General features: G+C 43.0%; 2 protein-coding genes across 4 annotated transcripts; one reads left to right on the top strand and one right to left on the bottom strand.

Moving 5' to 3' along the window:
• Nucleotides 1–1941: 1941 nt before the first annotated feature.
• CCNL1 (cyclin L1) lies at nt 1942–16849 on the bottom strand. 2 transcript variants are annotated; one of them, XM_080624190.1, is made up of 11 exons: nt 14831–16845; nt 14555–14629; nt 14243–14352; nt 7901–8021; nt 7433–7497; nt 6001–6100; nt 5759–5863; nt 5389–5530; nt 3955–4066; nt 3711–3809; nt 1942–2736 (listed from the first exon to the last, which is right to left on the bottom strand). In XM_080624190.1, the coding sequence occupies exons 1-11, from the start codon at nt 15095–15097 to the stop codon at nt 2388–2390; spliced, it is 1545 nt and encodes a 514-aa protein (XP_080480316.1). In that variant the 5' UTR covers nt 15098–16845; the 3' UTR covers nt 1942–2387. The 2 variants fall into 2 exon arrangements, with proteins under 2 accessions (XP_080480316.1, XP_080480317.1); XM_080624191.1 differs by lacking the exon at nt 3711–3809 and having other exon boundaries at nt 14831–16849.
• Nucleotides 15173–20388, top strand: LOC308224361 (uncharacterized protein; the record flags this gene model as incomplete). 2 transcript variants are annotated; one of them, XM_080624192.1, is made up of 2 exons in its annotated part: nt 15173–15464; nt 18953–19529. In XM_080624192.1, the coding sequence occupies 2 exons, from the start codon at nt 15173–15175 to the stop codon at nt 19033–19035; spliced, it is 375 nt and encodes a 124-aa protein (XP_080480318.1). In that variant the 3' UTR covers nt 19036–19529. The 2 variants fall into 2 exon arrangements, 1 of the variants encoding a protein (XP_080480318.1); XR_013957466.1 differs by lacking the exon at nt 18953–19529 and adding an exon at nt 19646–20388 and having other exon boundaries at nt 15330–15464.
• Nucleotides 20389–21026: the final 638 nt, after the last annotated feature.

Below are 21026 nucleotides of genomic sequence, written 5' to 3'. Positions count from 1 at the left end.
ATTGCAGAGTCTGTTTTTACCATAAAAGCATTTCCACCTTGAAGGGTAAAGGTTTAAGCATAGTGTCACATACCGCAGTGCAGAATAAAGCCCATGTGGATGACTCCGCTCAGTCAGGGACAAAAGCTCCATGCAGGGCACTCAGAATCTCAGGGCTTTGAGAACGATCTGCTGCTGCTGTTTCAGTAACCAAAACCATTTGTCATTGGCAGAAATGTTGCATGGTCAAGGCCACCATCCATAAAGTTGGCTGAAAGCATCTCTTTTTCCCCATGGAAAAACAAACACTGAACTTCTTGCTCACTGACAGCAAGCAGGTAAGATGCAGCAGATGGCATCTAGACATTCACCATCACCAGATGTTCCAGCTTTACACAGAAGTTAACTTCTGCTCTTCAGCTGTGGAGTGAGGGGCGCTGGACACACAGAGGAGTTGCTGGCATTCATGCAGAAACACAAACATAGATGCTGAGCAAGCCCTCTTCATGGCTCATTGTGCTGCACAAACTCCTGATGTTCAACAGAGCCTGAGTCAGTTGTGCTGCTACTTCTTCACAACTGGGTTTTTACGCTGCCTTAGACTATCTAAATTACTTGTATCTAGGGAAAAAAAAAAGCTACTTTAGGTTCCATGGCAACAAACAATATTATCCTGAAAGCAGCAAACACATGAAACAGTGAATTGCAGATTTTAAAACCCGAGAGGTAACCAAGACTCAGAGGAAGACATTTCTTTCTTCCCTCTTTTCAGAAAGAAACTTTCTGTATTTCTAGAGAACAGATAGAGATGGGGCCTGGCAGGATGCTGGGCAGCTGCTTACGAGAACACACCAGTTCCAGTACAGCTTTTGCTTAACCACAATTTTTTTCTTTCCCTTTTGGGACCTGCAGAACACGTGGCCAAAGACTGGTACTTCCCCTGCACCACAAGGCACCAGACACCTCACCAGCTTGTTTGGCCCTCAGACTTGGCCCTCTGCTGTGCTGTGGGTGGAAGTACCCAGCCAGGCCACTCTCAGACAGATCAGTGCAATTGTGAGCAGCATTTGGGAGGAGCAAAGCTTCTTTTATGCTGCATTCACAGTCTGAGGAGGACTTGGGGGCGTTGTTTGACAAGAAGCTCAACATGACCTGGCACTGTGCACTTGCATCCCAGAAAGCCAACCATGCTCTGGGCTGTATCAAAAGGAATGTGGACAGCAGGCTGAGAGAGGGGATTCTGCCCCTCTACTCTGCTCTCATGAGGTAACACCTGCAGTGAGTGATGCATATAGTTCTGGGGCCCAAAACACAAGAACCATGTGGACCTGTTGGAGAGGGTCTAGAGGGCCACTGCTGCAAGCATCTCTCCTATGGAGAGCTGAGGTTGTTCAGCCTAGAAGGAGAAGGATCTGGGGAGACCTTAAGAGTGCCTAAAGGGGCCTACAGGAGTTACGGAGAAAGGCTTTTCACAAGGGCATGCAGTGAGAGGACAAGGGGGAATGGCTTTAAACTGACACAGGGTAGATTTAGATCAGACAGTAGGAAGTTCTTCCCTGTGAGGGCAATGAGACACTGGCACAAGTCACCCAGAGAAGCTGTGGCTGCCCCATCCCTGGCAGCATTCAAGGCCAGGCTGGATGGGGCTTTGAGCAACCTGGTCTAGTGAAAGGTGTCCCCTGCCTGTAGCATGACCAGCCCATCCACAGCAGGTCAGATGCAGCAGATGGGAAGCAGTTTAACTTTCCAGACATCCCTGCTCTCTTATCCCAACTGTTGCAGAAGTGGACTCAGCTTCCCAATGCCTCCCCAAGGAAGAACACAACTTTCTAGATCTTTCCAAGTCTTTAACTTGCACTGGAAGCCCATCAACCCCCCAACTGCCCAATGCGCAATGGTCTAAGTGATGGCAGTTAAGAGAATTAGGTTTAGTGTCAACATTATTTGACTTCTAACAGGCAGTACAAAAAAAGCTTTAGGTTTTATTACTTGTAAAAATCTTTTAACACATGCAGACTAAAACCAGTGTAAGAAAGTATCCACCATCATTTAAACAAATAACTATACTTAAATATAAGTGTCTGCAATTGACTTGTATAAAAATAAGGTATGTTTTTTACAGAGATCCATTCTCCAGTTCTCATATCAATAAACAATACACAACTCTAATACATACAATTTAACCTGATCCTTGTTTTCCACCAATTTGATACTGCTAAGGTTTTATGTGCAAAAGTTGGTAACAGTTTCTTTCCCAAAAAGAAAAAAAAGAGCCTTCTACACATTTTAGAAAATTAGATATTGGGTTTAAATTAATCAAATCCTAATCAGTTCCTTTGTTCTCACATAGAGGCCACTGCTATGTTATTATATACAGGCTTAGCTAGGAGCGGGTGCGGGGAGTAACCTCAGCGCCTATGCCTGCTGTGTCCTGACCGGCCGCCACTGTGGTGTTTCCCCTTGTGGGACCTCTCAAAGGAGCGGGATCTCTCACGCCGCTCTCTGTGGTGTCCCCGCTCATGCCGGTGCTTCTTGGCAGTGTCAGAATGATCTCTGGATTTGCTCTGTGAACGCGAACGCGACTTTTTCCTTTTGTGACCATGTCTATTTGCACTCTTCAGCTCCTCCCTGCTGTGTTTGGTCTTCAGGTGTGGTGAGCCGTGATTGTGGTGTCGGCGAGGGCTGCCGCTGTGGCTGCGGGACCTGCTTCTCGATCTTGAGCTGTATGTCCCAGACAGGCTCCGCCTATTATTGTAGCTTAGAGAAAAGCACTCAAAGTTAAAATGTCTCTTCTTCACAGAAGGGAATTACTTACTCCAACAGGGAGAAATATAATCATTAAGTGATGAATGACAGTGTCCACCTCAGAACATGCCTTTGAATCATGTTCCTTTGAAAATAAAAAGCCCTAAACCAAACCCGAACCCAGAATGTGGCACCTTTCGTAATCCTTCCTCCTTGTCAAGAATTTCCCCTCAATGTCAGACTGGAAACTGGTTATTGCCTTTTTTCCTTCAGTGATCTGACAGTCAGCAATACTTAGGGGAACAGTTCAAGATCCAAGCTGGAAGCTTCCAACTTGGAAGTCAGCCTCAAGATTCTTTAAAAGTACCTATATAAAGCCAGTAGCTATTGCTGCACCACACTGCAGAGTTCTGCCTTTTCCCCAGCCACAGAAAACAGGCAGTGCACTGAAGAGCCCAGATAGCTCATCCTGTGGCACTGACAGAAGTCATGCTCTCCGGTTCATTTGGAAGAAAGCTATGACACATGAAACTGACTCCTATGGCACTTCTCACTACTTCAAGGTGGACCAAGTTCCAAGAAACTTGTTCTAATTTATAACAAATTCCTTGTGAAGATCATAAACCAGGGTAAAACTACCTTATCCTCACTCCACCACAGACTCATGTGCTGTTAGCACAGTCTGAAGCTTCCATCTTACAGCAAAGTTTTTACAGCTTCAACTATTAACAGCACAGCTACCAATGGAACTTTTCCATGTTAAGAGTCTAAAAAGCTCAACCCTAGTCTCCCAACTTTTGCTGGCCAGCACTTAGAAACTTGTGCCACACATCTACAAGTTACCTGGAGTGGCCCAGCTTCTTGGAAGTGAAGAGCCCTGCTGAAATGTCCCAGAGAACTAAACATGACAAGAAAGGACACCAACTCCCAAACCACCTACCCCTTCCCTGCAACCCCCACCAACCAGACACAAAGGCACTACTCACTGCCGCCTAGGAGTGTGAGATCGAGACCGTGACTTTGTTCTTGACCTAGATCGACTGGCACTTCTGCTGCTTCTACTTCTCTTGCTTTCTTTTCTCATGCTTGGGGGGGAGGAATTAAATAAGGTTACACTGCTGAGGTACTCATTGCTTCCATTAAATAACTCAGAAGTAGCTCACTGTATTTCAGTTGAAGAAACAGTTTTTACAGAAGTATTCTTTTAATCAGGAAGAGATTTTTACCTACCCATTGTAAGGGCTCTTTGAAGCTTGCTGCCTCTCTTCTGGATCTTTTTTAAGGGTTTTGGTATTCAGAGATACTGGACTCTTGTCTTGAGCTTTTTCTTCTCTTGGAGAAGCTAAGGAATTTAAGTTCAAGATTAGGTACTTTTTTCACAGACTTTGTCATAAACAAATCGTATCCTTTATACACCTTTACCAATATTTGCACAAAATGTAAATATGAACACAACTGCTACTATTTCACTTCATTCTTCCATTTGTAGCACACTCATAGAAGAACATTGGAATGCAGCACTTGCAGGGAGAAGCATCATTTAAAGCCAACTGCCAGAGGGTGGGGGGAGGAAGAACTCTGTGACCTTCAAGCCAAGCAGCCAGGCTCATCTGAGATTTCATCCACCAGGGCTTGAGTAGTACAAAAGAAGAGCTGTCCTTACAGCCCACGTATACAGAAATTGTTATCTTGACACTTAATTCTCAATACTATAGGAAGAATTTAGACTGAACAGCAAAACTACAGATTTAATTTTTATAGTAGTCAAACAAATATAATAAACAGAAAGCTTATCTGGTTTAGAAGTAAATCTGTCTCTACAGACAGCTGATGAAGCCCGGAGATGGATTGATCTTGTAATGGAAGGGCTACTATGCAAGACTGATACTTGCTGACAGCAAGACAGAGGTGCAGCATCAGGACTCAAACCACAGCTTCCTCACTCAGTAGGGATCAGAGGTTTAATGCAGAACTACAGAAAGGCAGACTTCTGCTAGCTTTCCCTCACTTTGTCAGCTAGCCTTCTAGAACCCCACCACAGGTCCTGCTTTCATTCTACCTTTTCTAACCTAGGCCCCCATTTCACAGAAACAAGAAGCTCTCACTGTCTAGTGAGAAATCTATACTTCCCAGCTGAAAGATCTCTGGAAACTCAGGTGTACTGGTCTTAAGGAGAAGTAACTGCTACAAATACTACTTTCTCAGAATACATTCAGAATAAGCTCCTGAAAAGGCCATGTAAACAAGCAAGCGCCTGTGCCTTCTACTTTACACACCATCACTGGACCAGTGCTCACAAAGGCCTTCAAATTTCATAGGTGGTTTACAGAGCAATAGGATTTTAAGAGGTAAAAGCACCAAGAAAAAACTAACTGTTCTTTATCAATAGAGCTCAGATTTATTGGCTGGTTCAAGATACACATTACACCGACGTGTTCCCCCTAATGCCAAGATGGCACCATGACTTCTCCATTTCCTGACCACAAGCTGTCTTCCTTCACTCCAGTTAAACACTTGACAAGTACATTAAAAAAGGCAGAGAAAGCAATTTTCAGAGACAGATGCTGCAAAAGGAACCAGAAAGACTACTGTGACATCCCTCCTCACAGATTAAATCCAGAAGGTTTAATCACAACAAGCTTCTGTTAAAAAAAATATACTTACATGGTTTTGATGCAGGAGAAAAGCCACCCAGTGTTGAGAGTGCTGGAGTTCCATCTGGATTTAAACCTTTTGCCTTTAGTTTAGCTTCCTGTAGGGCCATTTTTCTCTTTTCTACTTCTTTATCCAGAAATTCATAATTGGGCTGTTGAAGTAACAATGTGGTAAGAAGCTGAACTAATGCAATTCATATTTCCATTTCATTTGTGAAAAATACTCAATTATCTTTTAGTCATATGTCCAGTAATGTGACTACCATAATTTGTTCTTGTACTCCCCTTACAGGACAGCCTTTCCAACATGCTTTGACAGCCATGAGACAGCCCAAGCTGCACTGATTATTCAATAGGAAAAACAAACATCTCGAAGTTACCTTCTTTCTGGTATAGAGCTTAAGAGTTGTTAAGCATATCTCCTGAATCTCCTCTTCCGTGGTGCCAAAGAGCAAGAACCAGTGAGGACGAGTAGGCAGTGGAATCTGAAAATAACACAACCAAAAACTTAACAATAGAGATTACAGACCAGGCTATCATTTTCAGAATTTTCATTAATTTTCTTGAAACCAAATTACTTGCAATCAAAGGCAACACTAACTAAAGACAGGTGAAGACTCACCTGCAGAGCTCTAGCAGCAAGATAAATACAAGCACATGCTATAGTCTCTGGCTGAAAGCGAACAAACACATTTGTTCGAAGGCTGTCATTCATGTAATTCCTACAACAAAACAAAACAATTATGAAAGGTTGGATCTCCAGTTTATATCTTTTTATTTAGAGGATAACAAGGATATCAATACTGGAGACTCAATTGACTTTATTATTTTTTCTGTTATTGTACTTAACATTTGGTTGCTTTTGAATTACGGTATTTGATGCTTGCATTTGTTACTTCTGTAACAAACTGTGCATCACTGCCATTGTTTTGAAACCCCAATGCAAGTAATAGTATGTCATGGCTACTTCCTAGGTAGGTTAGACTGTGAAGTGTCCACCGAAATAACAATCTGATACAGTACTTTTCATCTGTCTAGCTGTTTGCTTTGAACACCAATGTTCTTGTATTTAAAAATCAGTATGTTTAAAATTCAAATGCAAGCACGAAAGCATGGTATATTTTTAACCTACCATTTTCCAAAGGCTAGATGCACCCTATAAAGTTCATAAAACATTGCAATTCAATCCTACATGTGCCTCAAGTCACATTAACTTCATCCAGAGAAAAGCATCCAGTTTGCTTCCTGAGTGTTGGAAAAAAAGCCTGCAAGTTAGTAATGGGTTTCCCATTTCGCTAAGCTACTGTTCTTTCACCATGGTGGCACTACCAAGCAATACATGCCAAGAGAGACGCTTAAACAGCAAAGACCTCCATCTGTTTCTAAATTACTGAGCTACAAGAAAGAAAGGAACAGCAGTCAGTAAGTATTGACTCTACAGAAAACCATGCCCAGTACGGCTTCTAAGTGAACATGCTGCATGCACTGCAATTTTCTTTTTTAAGTCAAGTTTAGCCAAATGCTAAATCAACTAAACAAACGCTGGCAGAATTCTACCCGATGTGTCCTTTAAATACACTACAGCATACAGTAGCTAGGCAATAAATACATTTAGAAACATTTTTAACAGTTACTTCTAAAAACAAATATACAAATCCTTTTGACACCCAGACAGAACTAGAAGATGCTGCCCGATGGATATGGACCACTTCAGTGAATCTCGGATGAGAGCTTGCACTGGGTTGGCTGGAGAGAAGGGCAGCCAAACAGGCCATCCCCAGGTCATGGGCTGAGGTGCAGAGGACAGAGCTCTATGACTTACCATCATGGACTACCCTTTAATTAAAGAGTAGAAAAAAGAACAAAGTTAAATTGAGTTCTCCATTACGATGTTGGAATCAAGCCATGAAAATAGTAAGCAGAAACAAGCACTAAAATATTTTAAAAGCAGATTTGTGTAATAACTTACATATCATTGCTTTGCATATGGATCATCAGGCTTGTTATTTCTGCTACTATTTTCCTGGCTGGGAAAAGAATGGAAAGTAACTTACCAGGCTGTCTGTACCAGGGTTTGGTTACGTTCACATTCTAAGACTTGTAAATACATAACAATGATCTGAGGAATAAGGGGAAGAAAAAAACAACCCAAAACTCAGTTTTAGCACAAAAAGCAACAGTATAATCAAGCAGCATTCCAAAACAACTGTCTCCTCCTTTTCCAAGTACACACTGTAATCTCACATGTCAGTCAATCATGTTCAAGCAATTTTTAATCTTACTACTTTTCTATGATTTTCAAAACCAGCCACCTTCAACATTTCCCAAGGAAACAATTTCGACCAAAGCCAATGACTATTTGCCCAAGCACTCTGGCAAAAGCATTCAACGTAACTACTAAGAAATAAAGAGATGAAATCAGGTCATTTTTTTTTTTTTTTTCACACCTGCATTTCTTGCTCCACAGCTCACAGTGAGACCATCAAAGTAGAAAAATATTTATATTATTTTTGAGAACTCACCTTATGTGGATGCTTGACATGAACACAAAATCCCAACTCCTTCAGTACCCTTCTTTCTGCTTTGATTACTTGATTTTTGGTGTTTATGTAGTTCTGATCAAGTATCAGGGGGCTTGGAGTCCTATAGTTTGCAAGAAATAAAATCAAAACTGTTTTGCATATCCAAAACCAGTGTTATCTCTGTTTTCCCTTCCAACCAACTAATGGCAACAGAAACCTGTTTTCAACTCCTGCAAGCAAGTTTAAGCATTAATCTTGTGCTGTCCAAGTTTAGATAAACTAGTTTAGATCCTGCTTTTGAGTACCTACGGATTAGATGGCCAAAATAAAAAAAAGAATAAAAAAAATCTTTGGCTACTGTGTATGCCAACTATTCTGGTCCAGCTGTTGGAACAAAGTCAACTTTATAGTGAAGATCTCAAAGAGCCTTTGCACTTCATGACAGAGGTGAAAAAGGAGTGTGATACAACTACCTTCGCTAAGTAGGACTTCGAAGCAAAAGCTAGAACGAGTTGGTTTGTTTTACTGATATTAAAAGTATCAAGCTTGTGCCTTATAAACTGCAGCTCTCTATGCACTGGAAGACATGATTATTCCTATCTCCTGAGAAGACAGCCCTGCTTCTGTGATCTACAAGAAGCCTAGTAAAGAAAGGAATTTAACCTCTGAAATGGTGGCAGATCTGCCTTTGGCTCTGAATGCTGCACCCCCTAAACCAGCAGACTGTCACTTGTGCTACTTGCATTGCAAACCAAGCACTCATTTCACAAATCTCGAGGTGTAGCACTATTAAGCCCCAGTTCCTTCCAGATTCAACACCTGAACTCTCCAAAGCCTTTTTCTTTTTTTTTTTTCAATTTTTAACCACTGTATGCTTTACACACAAGTGTCACACTCCATTCTGTATTCTTTTCTTTGTCCATGCTTAGACTTGACCTTTCAACATTCCACATTGTGCATTTTAATCCACTTCTTCCCAGAGACAAACCGGCTTTTCCCTCTATTTGTAATATGCTTTTGTGACTAGTTACACCCTAATAGACCACAGTTTGTTTACATGACAAACCTAGCACCCTCCAAGCATTGGTTATAAATTTATTTCACATTACCTTTGAAAGAAGAAGGAAAAATATTCAAAGTGCATTCAAAAAAAAGCAAAGTGTATTTTGTCTGTTTTATCAGACTAACTTGTCTATTTTGAATCAATGTTAAGTTCCACAAGTGGATCACACTTCTCTCCCCTGCTAGGTCACATGTAGTATAAAAAAGCCCACTCAAAGCCCCCTAGGTTTCCACCCCAGGAAGAAAGGGGCAATTTTATTACAAGCCTAGCTGGACAGCTTCCCAACTTCAATAATCCACAACTCATGCTGACTCCTCCAGTTACCTGGAAGGATGCTCATTACCACTGGGCAAAGGATAACAAGCTAGTCACTTCACTAATAAAAGCACCATGCTGTATAGCCATGCACCTGAAATGTGAGCTCCCTCTACTCTTCCCAAGGGGCTGAGAAGCAGCTCCCAAGAGGTCTGATGTGAACAACTGCCTTTTCTCGGTGCCAGAGAGAACCTACCATTCAAGTACAAGCCTCACTGCTTCTGCCCCCTAAAAAAAACCAACCAAAAAACCAAACCAAAGTATTTTTCTAAATCACATGAAAGCAACTTCTTTGGTTAAGTATTACTCTCACTCATCAGGCCAAGTTTGCAAAGTTTGTGATTTCAGCTACTCTAAATATAACCCACCCAGAACACAAGAGTTTTTGTTTGCTTCTGCTGATCTTTTCCATAAACTGGCAAAGAGTAAACTTTAAAGCTTCTTTATGGTAGCCTCTCAACCAAGTTTTAATTTTACCTGATCACTCCAGCACTTCAAGTGCTGTCTGAACACTGCTCTGGAGTGGGAGACTAGAAGAACCAAGCTGAAGTTCTTCTGATTCACTTTCAATTGATTTCAACTCACTGGGTTTTATAGTAACATTTCTTCCAATGTTGCTTTACACAATTTTACCAAGAGATCACTGGCATTAACAGGATCTGCAAGGGATCATCCAGAGCAAGTTTATGTGTCCAGGCTCAGCTTATCTTGCTAACATAACACTTCACCAGAGGCAACAAATCTTGGATGAAACAGTTAGGGCAGCTATGTTTTCCAGTCTTAAAAAAACCCCAAAAAACAAACAACACCAACAAACCAAAACCCAAAAACCAATACCACTGGGACAACATGACTGCACAGGATCATCCAATAACCTGCCAGAGTGTATCTTCCATGTGTCTTTGCATTCTCTGAAATCTATGTAAGAAAGTATTATGAAAATAGTCAGGTAGCTTGAAGACCAACAGGAAAAACTGAGCCTTACTGCACAAACAGTTCATAACTTCAGTTAGACATGTTCAACAGCAAAGCAGTAAGAAACTTAGAATTATGACACTCAAAAGTGTGCTTTACTCTGTTGTCCCATGTTAGCTGGTCACTTACAACACACAAGTTCTAAGTATGTAAGGAAGCCATGAAAATCACTAGTTTATACAGACAGCATTTCAAACAAATGCAGCTATTTATCAACTTACACAAAAATAAAAATCTGTACAAGACTTTATTTTGCTCCTTATTACCAGCAAAATCAGGCTCCCCACTGCATTAAGATTTACCAACTGAGTACTTTTGCCATAAACTGCCGAAGTGTTGGTACACATAATCATTTAGAAGCTGGAAGCTTCAGAGATTTCCCTTTGGAAAACTTAACTTTCTATTGAGAAAAAAAGAGGAACTTTGCTACTGCATTTTCTGCACATTGTTCTCAGTCCAAGTAGCAATCATGTTAGGTCTAAGTAACAAAGCAGAGAAAAACAATTTTTAAGTTTATCTATAAGATACAAGCTTCAAGCCCTTTGTAGCCAAGCAGTATTACATATTCTTGCTTTGAATCTGTTCTTACAGATCAGTACTAAAGCTCCAGGCAAGACTTTCAGAGAGCTCACAGAGCCAATCAGTCTAGCACTTGAAGTTGCAAACTTCATCAGGATTGAGAGATTGTGAAACAACTCAAAAGATTAACACACATTGTAATGTGTTTGCAACAATAAACCAATTACATATACCCTGACAAAGGAGACTTAAGTTCAACACAGCTACAGCTTCATGTGATGTAACATTAAGATTTGGTGTCTTTGGAATGCCTAATGCTTTAGAGGAAATGTGCCTTGCATGTAGTTTTGTTCGTAACGCAGAGTACTTCTGACAAGCACAGTGTAACAGCAGCATCTCATTTCAAAGACCAGATCCTCTCTTATGCCAGCCAATAAGACAGAAGAAACCAAGTTCTGTATTTGTCTCCAACATTGTAAATACAAGCACTGCAGATTTATAGAACAATTTGAAGACCACCAAGTAGTGTGTATGATTAACACAGGCTACTTTCAACACAACAAACCTGTTTGCTGCAACAGAAGAACAGCTGACTGAGCATCTCAAACCAACATTTGTGAGATTATACAATGACAGGAGTCATATTTGGTCCCAGTCTCACAGGGACTTTCTACATCTTCAAGGCACATTTAAGTTAAATGAAATCAACTTCAAACTACATTCTACATGTTAAACAACAGTTGCACTTCATTCAGAACACAGATGTTTCAGGACACAATTGTTTAAAAAGCAGGATTTTCATAATACGAGCTTTTCTCCATGCACAAAAATATTTTTACATGCAATACTACATGACATATGCTCGTGAAAGATCCAAAAAAGAAATATGCTTGTCCAGAACACTTTTTAAGCTTTTTCTTACGTCTCAGCATTAGAAATACCACCTAGCAGTAACTGAGTTCACTACAGGTCTTACAGAAAGACAATTCCAATGCCATTCCCAGTTCTGCAAACACATACATGTAAGGGACCACTTACACAGTAATTTATATAAAAATGGCTTTACAAATTCAAGTCTTCCGTATCCATGTGAAGGCATGAATTCATACTGCAATTATACAGAGCCAGAAAGTAGAACTGAGAACCCAAAACTGTGTAAGAGAAAAAGCAAGCCTACTCAAACTACTCAAACTTCATGTGCAGGTTAAGAGCTTCAGTTAACAGAGAAGCCGGACTAGAAGTGAAAAGAAAAGTACAGCAGCCTAACTGATAGTTTCAGTTCTGGGTTGTGTGTGAGAAACTAGCTATAGCCTAAGTGTTAGCTTCAGATAAAAAAAAAAAACCAAACCAAACAAAACAAAACAAAAAAAAAACCACCACAAAATTAAGCTAGTATTCTAAAAACCTGGACAGCAAAGAAAAAAGCTTATAACAAGATACAGGAGTTCTTCCAAATGGTTCACCAGCGGCCAACCTGTTAGTCCCCCGATTCCAGTGACCTATTCTCAGAGCACTGGCTTCTCCTTGGGGATTTTCGATACTTCACTCACTGTTGCCATGACGACAGCTTCATCTTTATGTACCACTCCACATCACCCAGGCTTTGGTAAATGTAGCTGGTCGCTGTATAGTCGGTTGCAAGGGAAAAAAGAGTTGAAGTTAATAACGTGTACAAATTACGTAACTGTAATCTTGTAAAAAGTACAGAAAAATGTTTACATCCTGTTTAAAAGAAAAAGCAAGTCTGAATGTCAGACTTTAACATTTTTAAGACCAATTTCATGCAGATTCACTCAGAATCTCAGAGCAACACCCATTTCTCCAGAAAATAATGGGTAGAAGTGCACGATTTCTCTTGACATGATGCATTTTAGACACCACGTAACATGCACAAGTGACATTCTGATTTGCAACAGGCTAGCTGGAAAGATTCAAGTTCACAGGTTAAGTTCAGTTCCACTGATCCTTCACACACCACCAAGAAACAACTAATTGGTATTCTCACTGCAAAAAAAAGCACTGCATATGATTAATTAACCTTAACTGCCTGGATCAAGGCCAAAACATTACGAACCACTGAAACAGCTTCAATAATTCAGTAATAACCAGACTCTTATAACTGCAGTAACAAACAATACCACTGAATTCACATTCAGCGTAACTTCACATAAGTCTCACAGGGCCATCAGATATAACAACTTTAAATAAAAAGAGAAAGAACAAAGCTAAACGCCAAAGCATAACACTGAATCATTCTTGCTTTAATCTAAAACTAACTAGTAAAACAAGCACAAGGCAAAAGTTTTAGATTCAACAGAAGCATAACCAGGATAAAGACACCAAGAAAAAGCTGGCTTCCCTAACAGATTTCTACTCTGCTCCTCAGAAATGGTTACACAACACTGAAGTTCACATTCCTGCTATAACCTGGTGATTCAGAGCAGAAAAATAAAAATTAATTTAAGAATACAGCTAAAAACCAAAATCCTTTGTGTAACCATGGATTACCTTAAGCTTTAAACTACCAACCATGAAAAAGAAAGCTACTTCATCACAGCTGTCTTCAATCACAAACTCTAATACTGCTACATGACAGGTTCAATAACAACTTGGGAAACTCGTTGCCTTAACCATTCCTTATTCCTTCCAATGTCACGTTAACTTGCTTCATATATGAAAATGTATGTTGCTCTACACACCAAGAAAAGCGGTATTAAGCACTCACAACTGAGACCAGCTCTAACAATTCAGCAGACAATTATCCAGATCTGCACACAGATCAGGTAAGCTTACACTCCACTGACACAAGCACTCAGTACCATAAAAAAACCAGTCTCACTTTTTGCAACTAAAGATGCCTTCAGCTTCCAAGACTCAATCACACACTAGTTATTGAAGTGGTGGCATTAAAGCTGCAAACACTGTAGGCCAACCCATACCTTTTTTTTTTTCCCCAAATACCTTCCAGAAATTCTTTTTCTAATAAGTAACACTACCATTACTGGGAAAATCTAAGCTTTCCTCTTTCATTAACTGATACATTATCGGCACCATGACAACATCCAGATGGCTACATACTAACAAGAGCAAAACATTGACTACTGAACACAAAAGTCTGGGAAACATACAGCAACCCACTAACCAGTTACTCGTACCTAAGACTACCCTCCAAGACTACAAGGCATTAAAAACCAGGTATCAATGGACCTAAAACTACAACCATGGAGCTAAAACTAGCACCAATGCTCATGCCTTGCAGCTATGTAAGTAACGAAAGCAGATCTACCTAGCAAACAAGACTAACAGCAGAACACATCAGCATTAAACTGTACTGCCTACACAGAAACCAATGAGCACTCCCTTCTCAGTTTTAGGTCGTTGAACTTAGCCTGGAAAGACACTGTGAATTGAAAATTGCAGCATACATTAGTGACAACAGATGTTTATATTCATAACGAAGCTAATCTTACCTTTTTGCTCTTAACTGACGTAAATGATGGAACACATTGATCACGTCCCTTATACGACGAGGTGCCTCTTCTATCTTGGATGCAAGATTGATGCAGGCCATGGCAACAATCTGAAAATAAAATCAATTTTCGTAAAAAAAAATATGTTTAATCCCAGTAAGAGCAGAATTGCATAACTTCAAAAAAAAAAAAAACCAAAAACACAACCGTGGCCTGAAGGCTGACCTGTGGCTGGCCAAATCCTCTAGTCACTCAGCACAGGGCCCAGGGCTCTTCCCCTCCTCCCTCCCCGCTAGTCTGTTCTGCGCTCACCTCGAAGCTGTGCTTGACGAAGGACTTCGAATAGAAGAACCGATGAAACAACACCTGCCCCGTCGCCATCGCCACCTATCAACGCAAAAAGGAGAATTAAGAAGGAGCAGGAGTCAGTCACCGGGCCCAACCGCCGCCGCCATTTTGTGTCAAGCACCAGCTGGCGCCACCACCCCCCCCGCGCAGCCGCCACACACGCCCTTCCCGCCGAGCCACAATGGCGGCGCCGGCCCATGCTCTCTCCCGCCCCGGGAAAGCCGCGGCGCGCACACCTACCTGCGGCAGGCGGAGAAGGATGCCGGCCGCCTGAATGAGCTCGCACCCCAAGATGCGCAGGTCGGTCTCGCACTGCAAGTCCAGGCCGTCCTGCATCGAAGGAGTGGGCGAGAGGCGCTCCTCGGGGATGAGCGAGTGGTCGATGGTGAGCGACACCTCCGAGTAGAGCCGGTCACCGATAAGGATGCCAGGGGCGGTGGGAACTGGCGGGGCGGCAGCTGCTGCAGCGGCGGCAGGGGGGCCCGGGTGTGCGGCGGCGGAGGCCATGATGGCGAAGCACGTCCGTACCCGGAGCCGGCCACGCACAGACTAACGCGGCCCGGCGCTGTGACGCAGCGCACAATGACGCCTGCACGCGGTACGACGGGCAAAAAAGTCCGCAGGCCCCGCCCCACGGCAGCGCTAGCGCGCGCGGCTCCCTCCCTGCCACCTTCCGAGCCTGCCGGCACCGCCGCGGCCTCATTGCTCCGATTGTTGGCAGCGGGACGGAGAGAGCGTGGTCCCGGCTCTCCGTGGGTGGGGGGCACCGGCCCGGGGAAAGAGTCTCGCGCCTGCAGATCTCTGGCCAGCGAGAAAGACATGAGGCCGCGCATGGGCCTGTACGCCCTCCGTGGGGTGGAAGCATCTGTCCCGGGTATGACTGCGCTGGGGCTGGAGTGGGCGGCTGGCGTAGTTTATTCACTTTGTGTTAAACAGCATTTCCCACTGTGGAAGGGTTTCAACAGTGTAAAGTAGCTGCACTGCACGCTTTACGGCCGCAGAAGCAAAGGAAATTGGGTTGGTTAAGCTGCGTTTTAAAGACGGCGCTGGTTCCCTGGCTCATGCCTTGGAGCTGCAGTATGGCCTTTGGCACCTGGAGCATGTCACTGGGGGGGGGGGGGGGGGGGGGGGATTCTGTAAAATCGAGTAAGAAAATAAACAGGATGGCTGTGGTGCAATACTGACAAGAGGGTGGGCTGTTTGTTCCCGGACAGGAAGTACTCCAGCAATGTTACCCTTAGTTTATTAGAAAAAAAAGAACAGTTACTGCAGGTTAAATCATTGTACGTGAACATATGTTAAAATGCCGAGGATAAGCCCCACCTTCCCCATCCACTGCATCACCCCGTGTCTGTCTCATGTCACCTGAGGATGTTGGGGTCCCCAGCCCCGCAGAACACACTGTCCAAGGTGACAGCTGGCCGAGCTGATTCTGGTGGCTTTTCCCTTATTTGCTGCTCACTCTACAACACACAGGATCAGGGACTCCTTGGGCTGTGAGCGATACTTGTTATGCTGAGTTTTACTTACTAAAAATGGATTATTTTTACGAACTAGCATGTCCCAGTTACATCATATAAGGCTGCACAGTTGCTCCTCTGATTTCTGATGACAGGTGTGCCACGTACAAGGTTTAGTTCCAGTAAGACTGTTTGAGAGAGGAAAACTTCTCTTTCAGTGGGCTGGGACAGCTTTACTGTAGTAAGCATTTCCACTGCGATCTTACATGCTGCCTGAAAAGCATTACTCTGACAGAATGTTGGGTTAGAGTCCTGCAAGCTGCATAAATACAGCACCAGGATCTCATAGTGCCCAACTACTTGCCCCCAACTCCCGAGTTCTTACTTGGAAGTAAAGCTATCCAGTGTTTTGGCGAGGGCAGCTAGCCTGCCCTCCCCCACGCACCAGGTGTCCCTCTTGAGAGCCTGGAAACGCTCCATCTGCAGGCCAGCACACTGGGGAGAATACAGCACTAGAGTGCTCTAACCGCTCCGCTCTGAGGAGAACGACGAGGCGGCCTACGCCGCTCGGTAAAGGGGAGCAGCCGCCATCACCTCAGCGGGCACGGCGGAGGAGCCCAGCATGACACCCACCACTGCCTCCTCCCGCCGCAAGCCCCACAGATATCGCCGGCTGCGGCCCGCCCGGGTGTGGCGGTCACGACAGGCGGCGGCAGCCAGGAATGTTGGACACTTGCGTCACTTCTCGGAAGGGCAGCGCTGCGCCTCGCAAGACATATCCCTCCGCGGCCGGGACTAACTTCCCGCGGCTGTAACTGCAAGCCAACGGGACACTAAATCCCGCCCCGGCGGGCAGCTTCGGAATCTGATTGGCTCTCTGGGCCTGAGTGGCACGCCTCATCGCGGCTCGTGTCCGCCATGTTGTGTGTGTGAGCGGCGCGGCGTGTAGTCGGTTGTCCCCTGGCTGAGGAAGGGCCGCGCCGGGCAGCGGAGGCTTCGGCCGGAACAGGGACCAGCTTACTCGAAGGCTGTTCAGAGCTCTTCTCCTCTGCCTGGTCTATGCTCCTGCAGTACCACCCTGGAAGGGCCCGGTGTCCTGCACACTCGCAGCAATATGTTGTAACCCCAATCCCACGAGCCAGCCTGTTGGCTTTACCAGTAATCCCACAGCAACTCACCAAACTGTGAGACTGCAGATCAAGACAGTATGTGACCGTGCTGCAGCGGGTGGTATCTCAAAGAGAAAAGCTCAGAGCTGCTGGAGCGGACATGCTCACTATTAGCCAGCCGTAGTAATTTCATACATGCCCATGGGACACCTGCCAGTCGGATAGGCTTATAGGTGCAGTCCTGACCTTGTGGGACATGCCAGGAGCTCCGCAGGGAGGGTAAGGTTGCAGCACTGCAGCGGGCACAGGAAAAATTATTTGTGCCGTTGATTCAAGGGTGGACCTCATGGTCTGATCTGACCATGAGGTTGCCTAACTCCATGGAACCAGGCCAGGCTGCAGTATAATAATTAAGCAAAGCAGAGTAGATCACTGCTGCCAGGGTTGTGGTAAAAGTGCTTGAGATAAAAGCATTTTGAGAGAGATACAAATCCAAGATTTTTAATCAGGGATAAGAAAAATGAGTGCAGAAACCTAGTCTGTGAGGCTTCCAGAGGAATGGCCTTGCTGAAGGAGGCCAAGGTGCCCATGCACTGCTCTTCCTCAGTGTGAGACTGATTTTGGATCACGGTTACAATGATAAGTCAAACTTCACTAGTTTTACAAGAAAGTCTTTTAGAAAGATCACCAGGTCCCAGTACACAGTGTTTGCTTTTTAGCCTTCCTTTCTGTTTTTGATTGGGGTTTGAGAGCCAGTCTGTAACCACCACTGAAATAGCGCTTTTTATAGAAATGGAGCATTTAATTGGGAGGTGCTATACTTGCAGGTTCATGACTCAGCATGGATTTCAGTTGCAAGGTTTAGTGTGCTCATCCTGTTTTGCTGGTCCTTTCACAAGCTCCCTCCCTTCAGCCATATACTGTGGTCACTGAGGTTTTAAAAACAATTTTATATAGATTAAAAAAAAAAACAAAACAAAAAACAAAACAAAACAAAAAACAAAACCACAAAAAAAAAAAAACCACAAACACCCAAAAAAACCCCACACCACCAACCTAGAACATCACTGGCCTTTTAGAAACCTCTAACAGTCATCTGGTTTATTAACACAGCTCTGAAAAGTCTAGTGAACCCACAAGGCTAGCACTATAACTAAGGTTATCTCTGCCATGGCAAAACCAATTTACAGTCCACTGAGCATACTGAAGATTAAAGAAACAGTAATCAAAAGGGGAGCTGGGAAAAAATTGCTGTGGTTGACTGAGTTCTCTAATCCTCAAATTATTCTGAAGATGAAAATACCAGGTTCCTTGGTACTTGTGAAAGGCAAACAATGCTTTCCATTTTCATAGCAGTTAGCAGTGTGTGCCAAACGGGCTGGAAAGAAGGAAAAACAAGAGTCATGCGAGCAGCAGGTGTCACTCATCGCAGTGGAATTTGCCTACCTTTTTTTTTTCCATGCACACACCCATCATGCATTAATTTTAATTTTCTCCAGTTTTCTAGGTTTTAAAACCCTGAAATGTATTTGCTTTCCTTAGGTGGCTCAACCTGTCCCTACCATTCTTACCAATTCTTGATGGGTTTTGTGCATGTGTTTTTGAGTTCACCGAAGTTGAGCAGTGTGTTGTCCCATAGCTGTTACACAATTGGAAGTCTTAGCTATGTCAGAAAGTTTTGCTGTAATGTGTTTAAAAATAAAGAGTGTGAACAGCCTGCAGTAGCCAGTGAGCTGGTACCTGATGTCTCCAAGCTGGCAAACACAGAGTTATGTTAATGGTTTATTTTGCAGCACAATCCACAGATGGTGCTACCTACTTCAGTGATGCCTGTGCTGTAGAAGTCCACCCAGATGTGCACCATAGACAACTTTGATCTGTCACCCAAGCAGCAGATTAAGTTAGAGCTTTGTTGCCAGGAAGCAGTACTGTGATAGAAAACAATGGGAATCAATAATTGTTGTTTGAGTCATGAATATGAATGCATTAATGAGCTTAATAGTTTTGTGCCCTTTGCCTTGGAACTGTACAGTTCATGGAAGCTCTTTCTTTAGATCAGTTGTATGCAGATAACTACTGGCATTAAAATGGATACTAATGGTGTCATGTTCACATAAACAGCCTACAGTTGCATACAACATTTGCAGTTTTGGTGTCCATGCAGATTTGGCAGCAGTGCCATGTTGCCTCCAGCCTTCCCTAATCATTCTTCTTCACCTTCCATAGCAGCTGTGGCTGCTGATGCTCCCACATGGAGCAGCACAGGGCTGCCAAAAGGCACTGTTGGAGCAGGAGCCCCATGGCTGGCTCTCTGGGGGGGAACAATTCCCCAGCTTGCCCAAGCAAATAAATGCACTTGGAACTGGGATACAGCAGCATATCATGTATCTGGAAACTGTGGTGTCTGTCCTGAAGCCTTTGCACGTCTCTGCAGCATTGTGTGTCAAGGCTATTGTGTTCTTCCGTGCTTCCAATTACTGTTACAGAGTCCAAAGCTGAGCAATGAACTGCATTGGCTGAACTGGAAAGAAGGCAGCACCAGCTTCCGAGTGAGTCTCATGGGAAGTGAATTTTAGGATACCCTAAAACTCCTCTCCAGTGGGCAGTTGGACCACCTCAGTGCCTAAAAACCCCTGAGGACTTCATAGGTTTGTCTGCAAATGTTTCACTAAAGATAATGAAAGAACAGGTTCTTAGAACTGCAAATTGTAATATGCAATTACCTTAACAGAATAGAAAGGATTTGTTTGGAAAAATAAGTATCTCTGATGACAGTAAAAACCTATTAAATGACAGATGTCAGTATGTAAGAAAACAATGTGATAGAAAGTTAAGCAGTAAAATATTTTGACATGATCTTATAGCTGAAAGTTTCTGCTGTCATATCAAATAGACCAGATTAAGAGAACACAGACTATGGTTAGGTTGATTTACTCATTGCATTCAACTAATTTTTTTACCCTGGAGATTTTAGAAAGTTGGTTAATTTATTTTTGTTTTAATGAAATCATTTAGGAGATTAACTTCAATTCTTCAAGCTGAATCTGATAAATTAACTGAGAATCTAGAATTATTGCCATCTGAGTGATAAAAATAGGCGTTATCAGCTCTATACAGATTTCTGATTGCAAGTACACTTCCAGTATAGGTTGAATACTGGGTTTGCATTGACATAGAGGAGCTTGGCACCAAACGACTTGGCAGTGAAATTTCTCAGGCTTGAGAAATGGTGTTTCACTCTACGAATTATGACTTGAAGGAGAATTAGTTAGGTACCTCTATAAAAGATTTATAGAGGCTCCAATTTTGGACTCTAAATTAACAACTCAGAGCAACAACGAAGATTATTTGAAATCGTTCCCAGAGGGTGGTTTCTTTAAGCTCTTACTAACTGATTTTGCAAGAGAAAAGAGGAATTCAGTAGCATGAGTTACATCCTGCAGTTTGTATTGTGAATAACTTGGTGTGAAGCCAGAACCGTAATTATAAATACAGCCTTTTATAGAAGTGTTTCTCCATTTCATGTTAACTGATTCTTTTACCTTCCACTCCCTAAGTCTCTCGCTCTGTTGGTTTCAGTGACATTCCTCCTGGTATTCCTCATTTCTTGTTTATTCCAGTGACGCTACAGCTGGTGACTGACGTAAAGCCTTTATCAAGAAAAGGTTAAAACATTGTTCCTGTGTGAAAGCAGACTTCTTTTATCCCCAAGGATGCTGTCATCTAGAATGTAAAAATATGCTGCTGAACTGGAATATTTGTGTTCTTCAAACCTTGTACTCAAGTTACAATATTTGTTGCCTTTTGCTTTCTCAGTAGAGCTGCATTTCTGTAAAAGTCTTTTACAGGGTTTGCAGAACACTCTAG

The sequence above is a fragment of the Psittacula echo genome, assembly GCF_963264785.1.
Source record: "Psittacula echo genome assembly, chromosome: 7".
Taxonomy (NCBI): domain Eukaryota; kingdom Metazoa; phylum Chordata; class Aves; order Psittaciformes; family Psittacidae; genus Psittacula; species Psittacula echo.
This window is presented reverse-complemented; position numbering and strand designations above follow the sequence as displayed.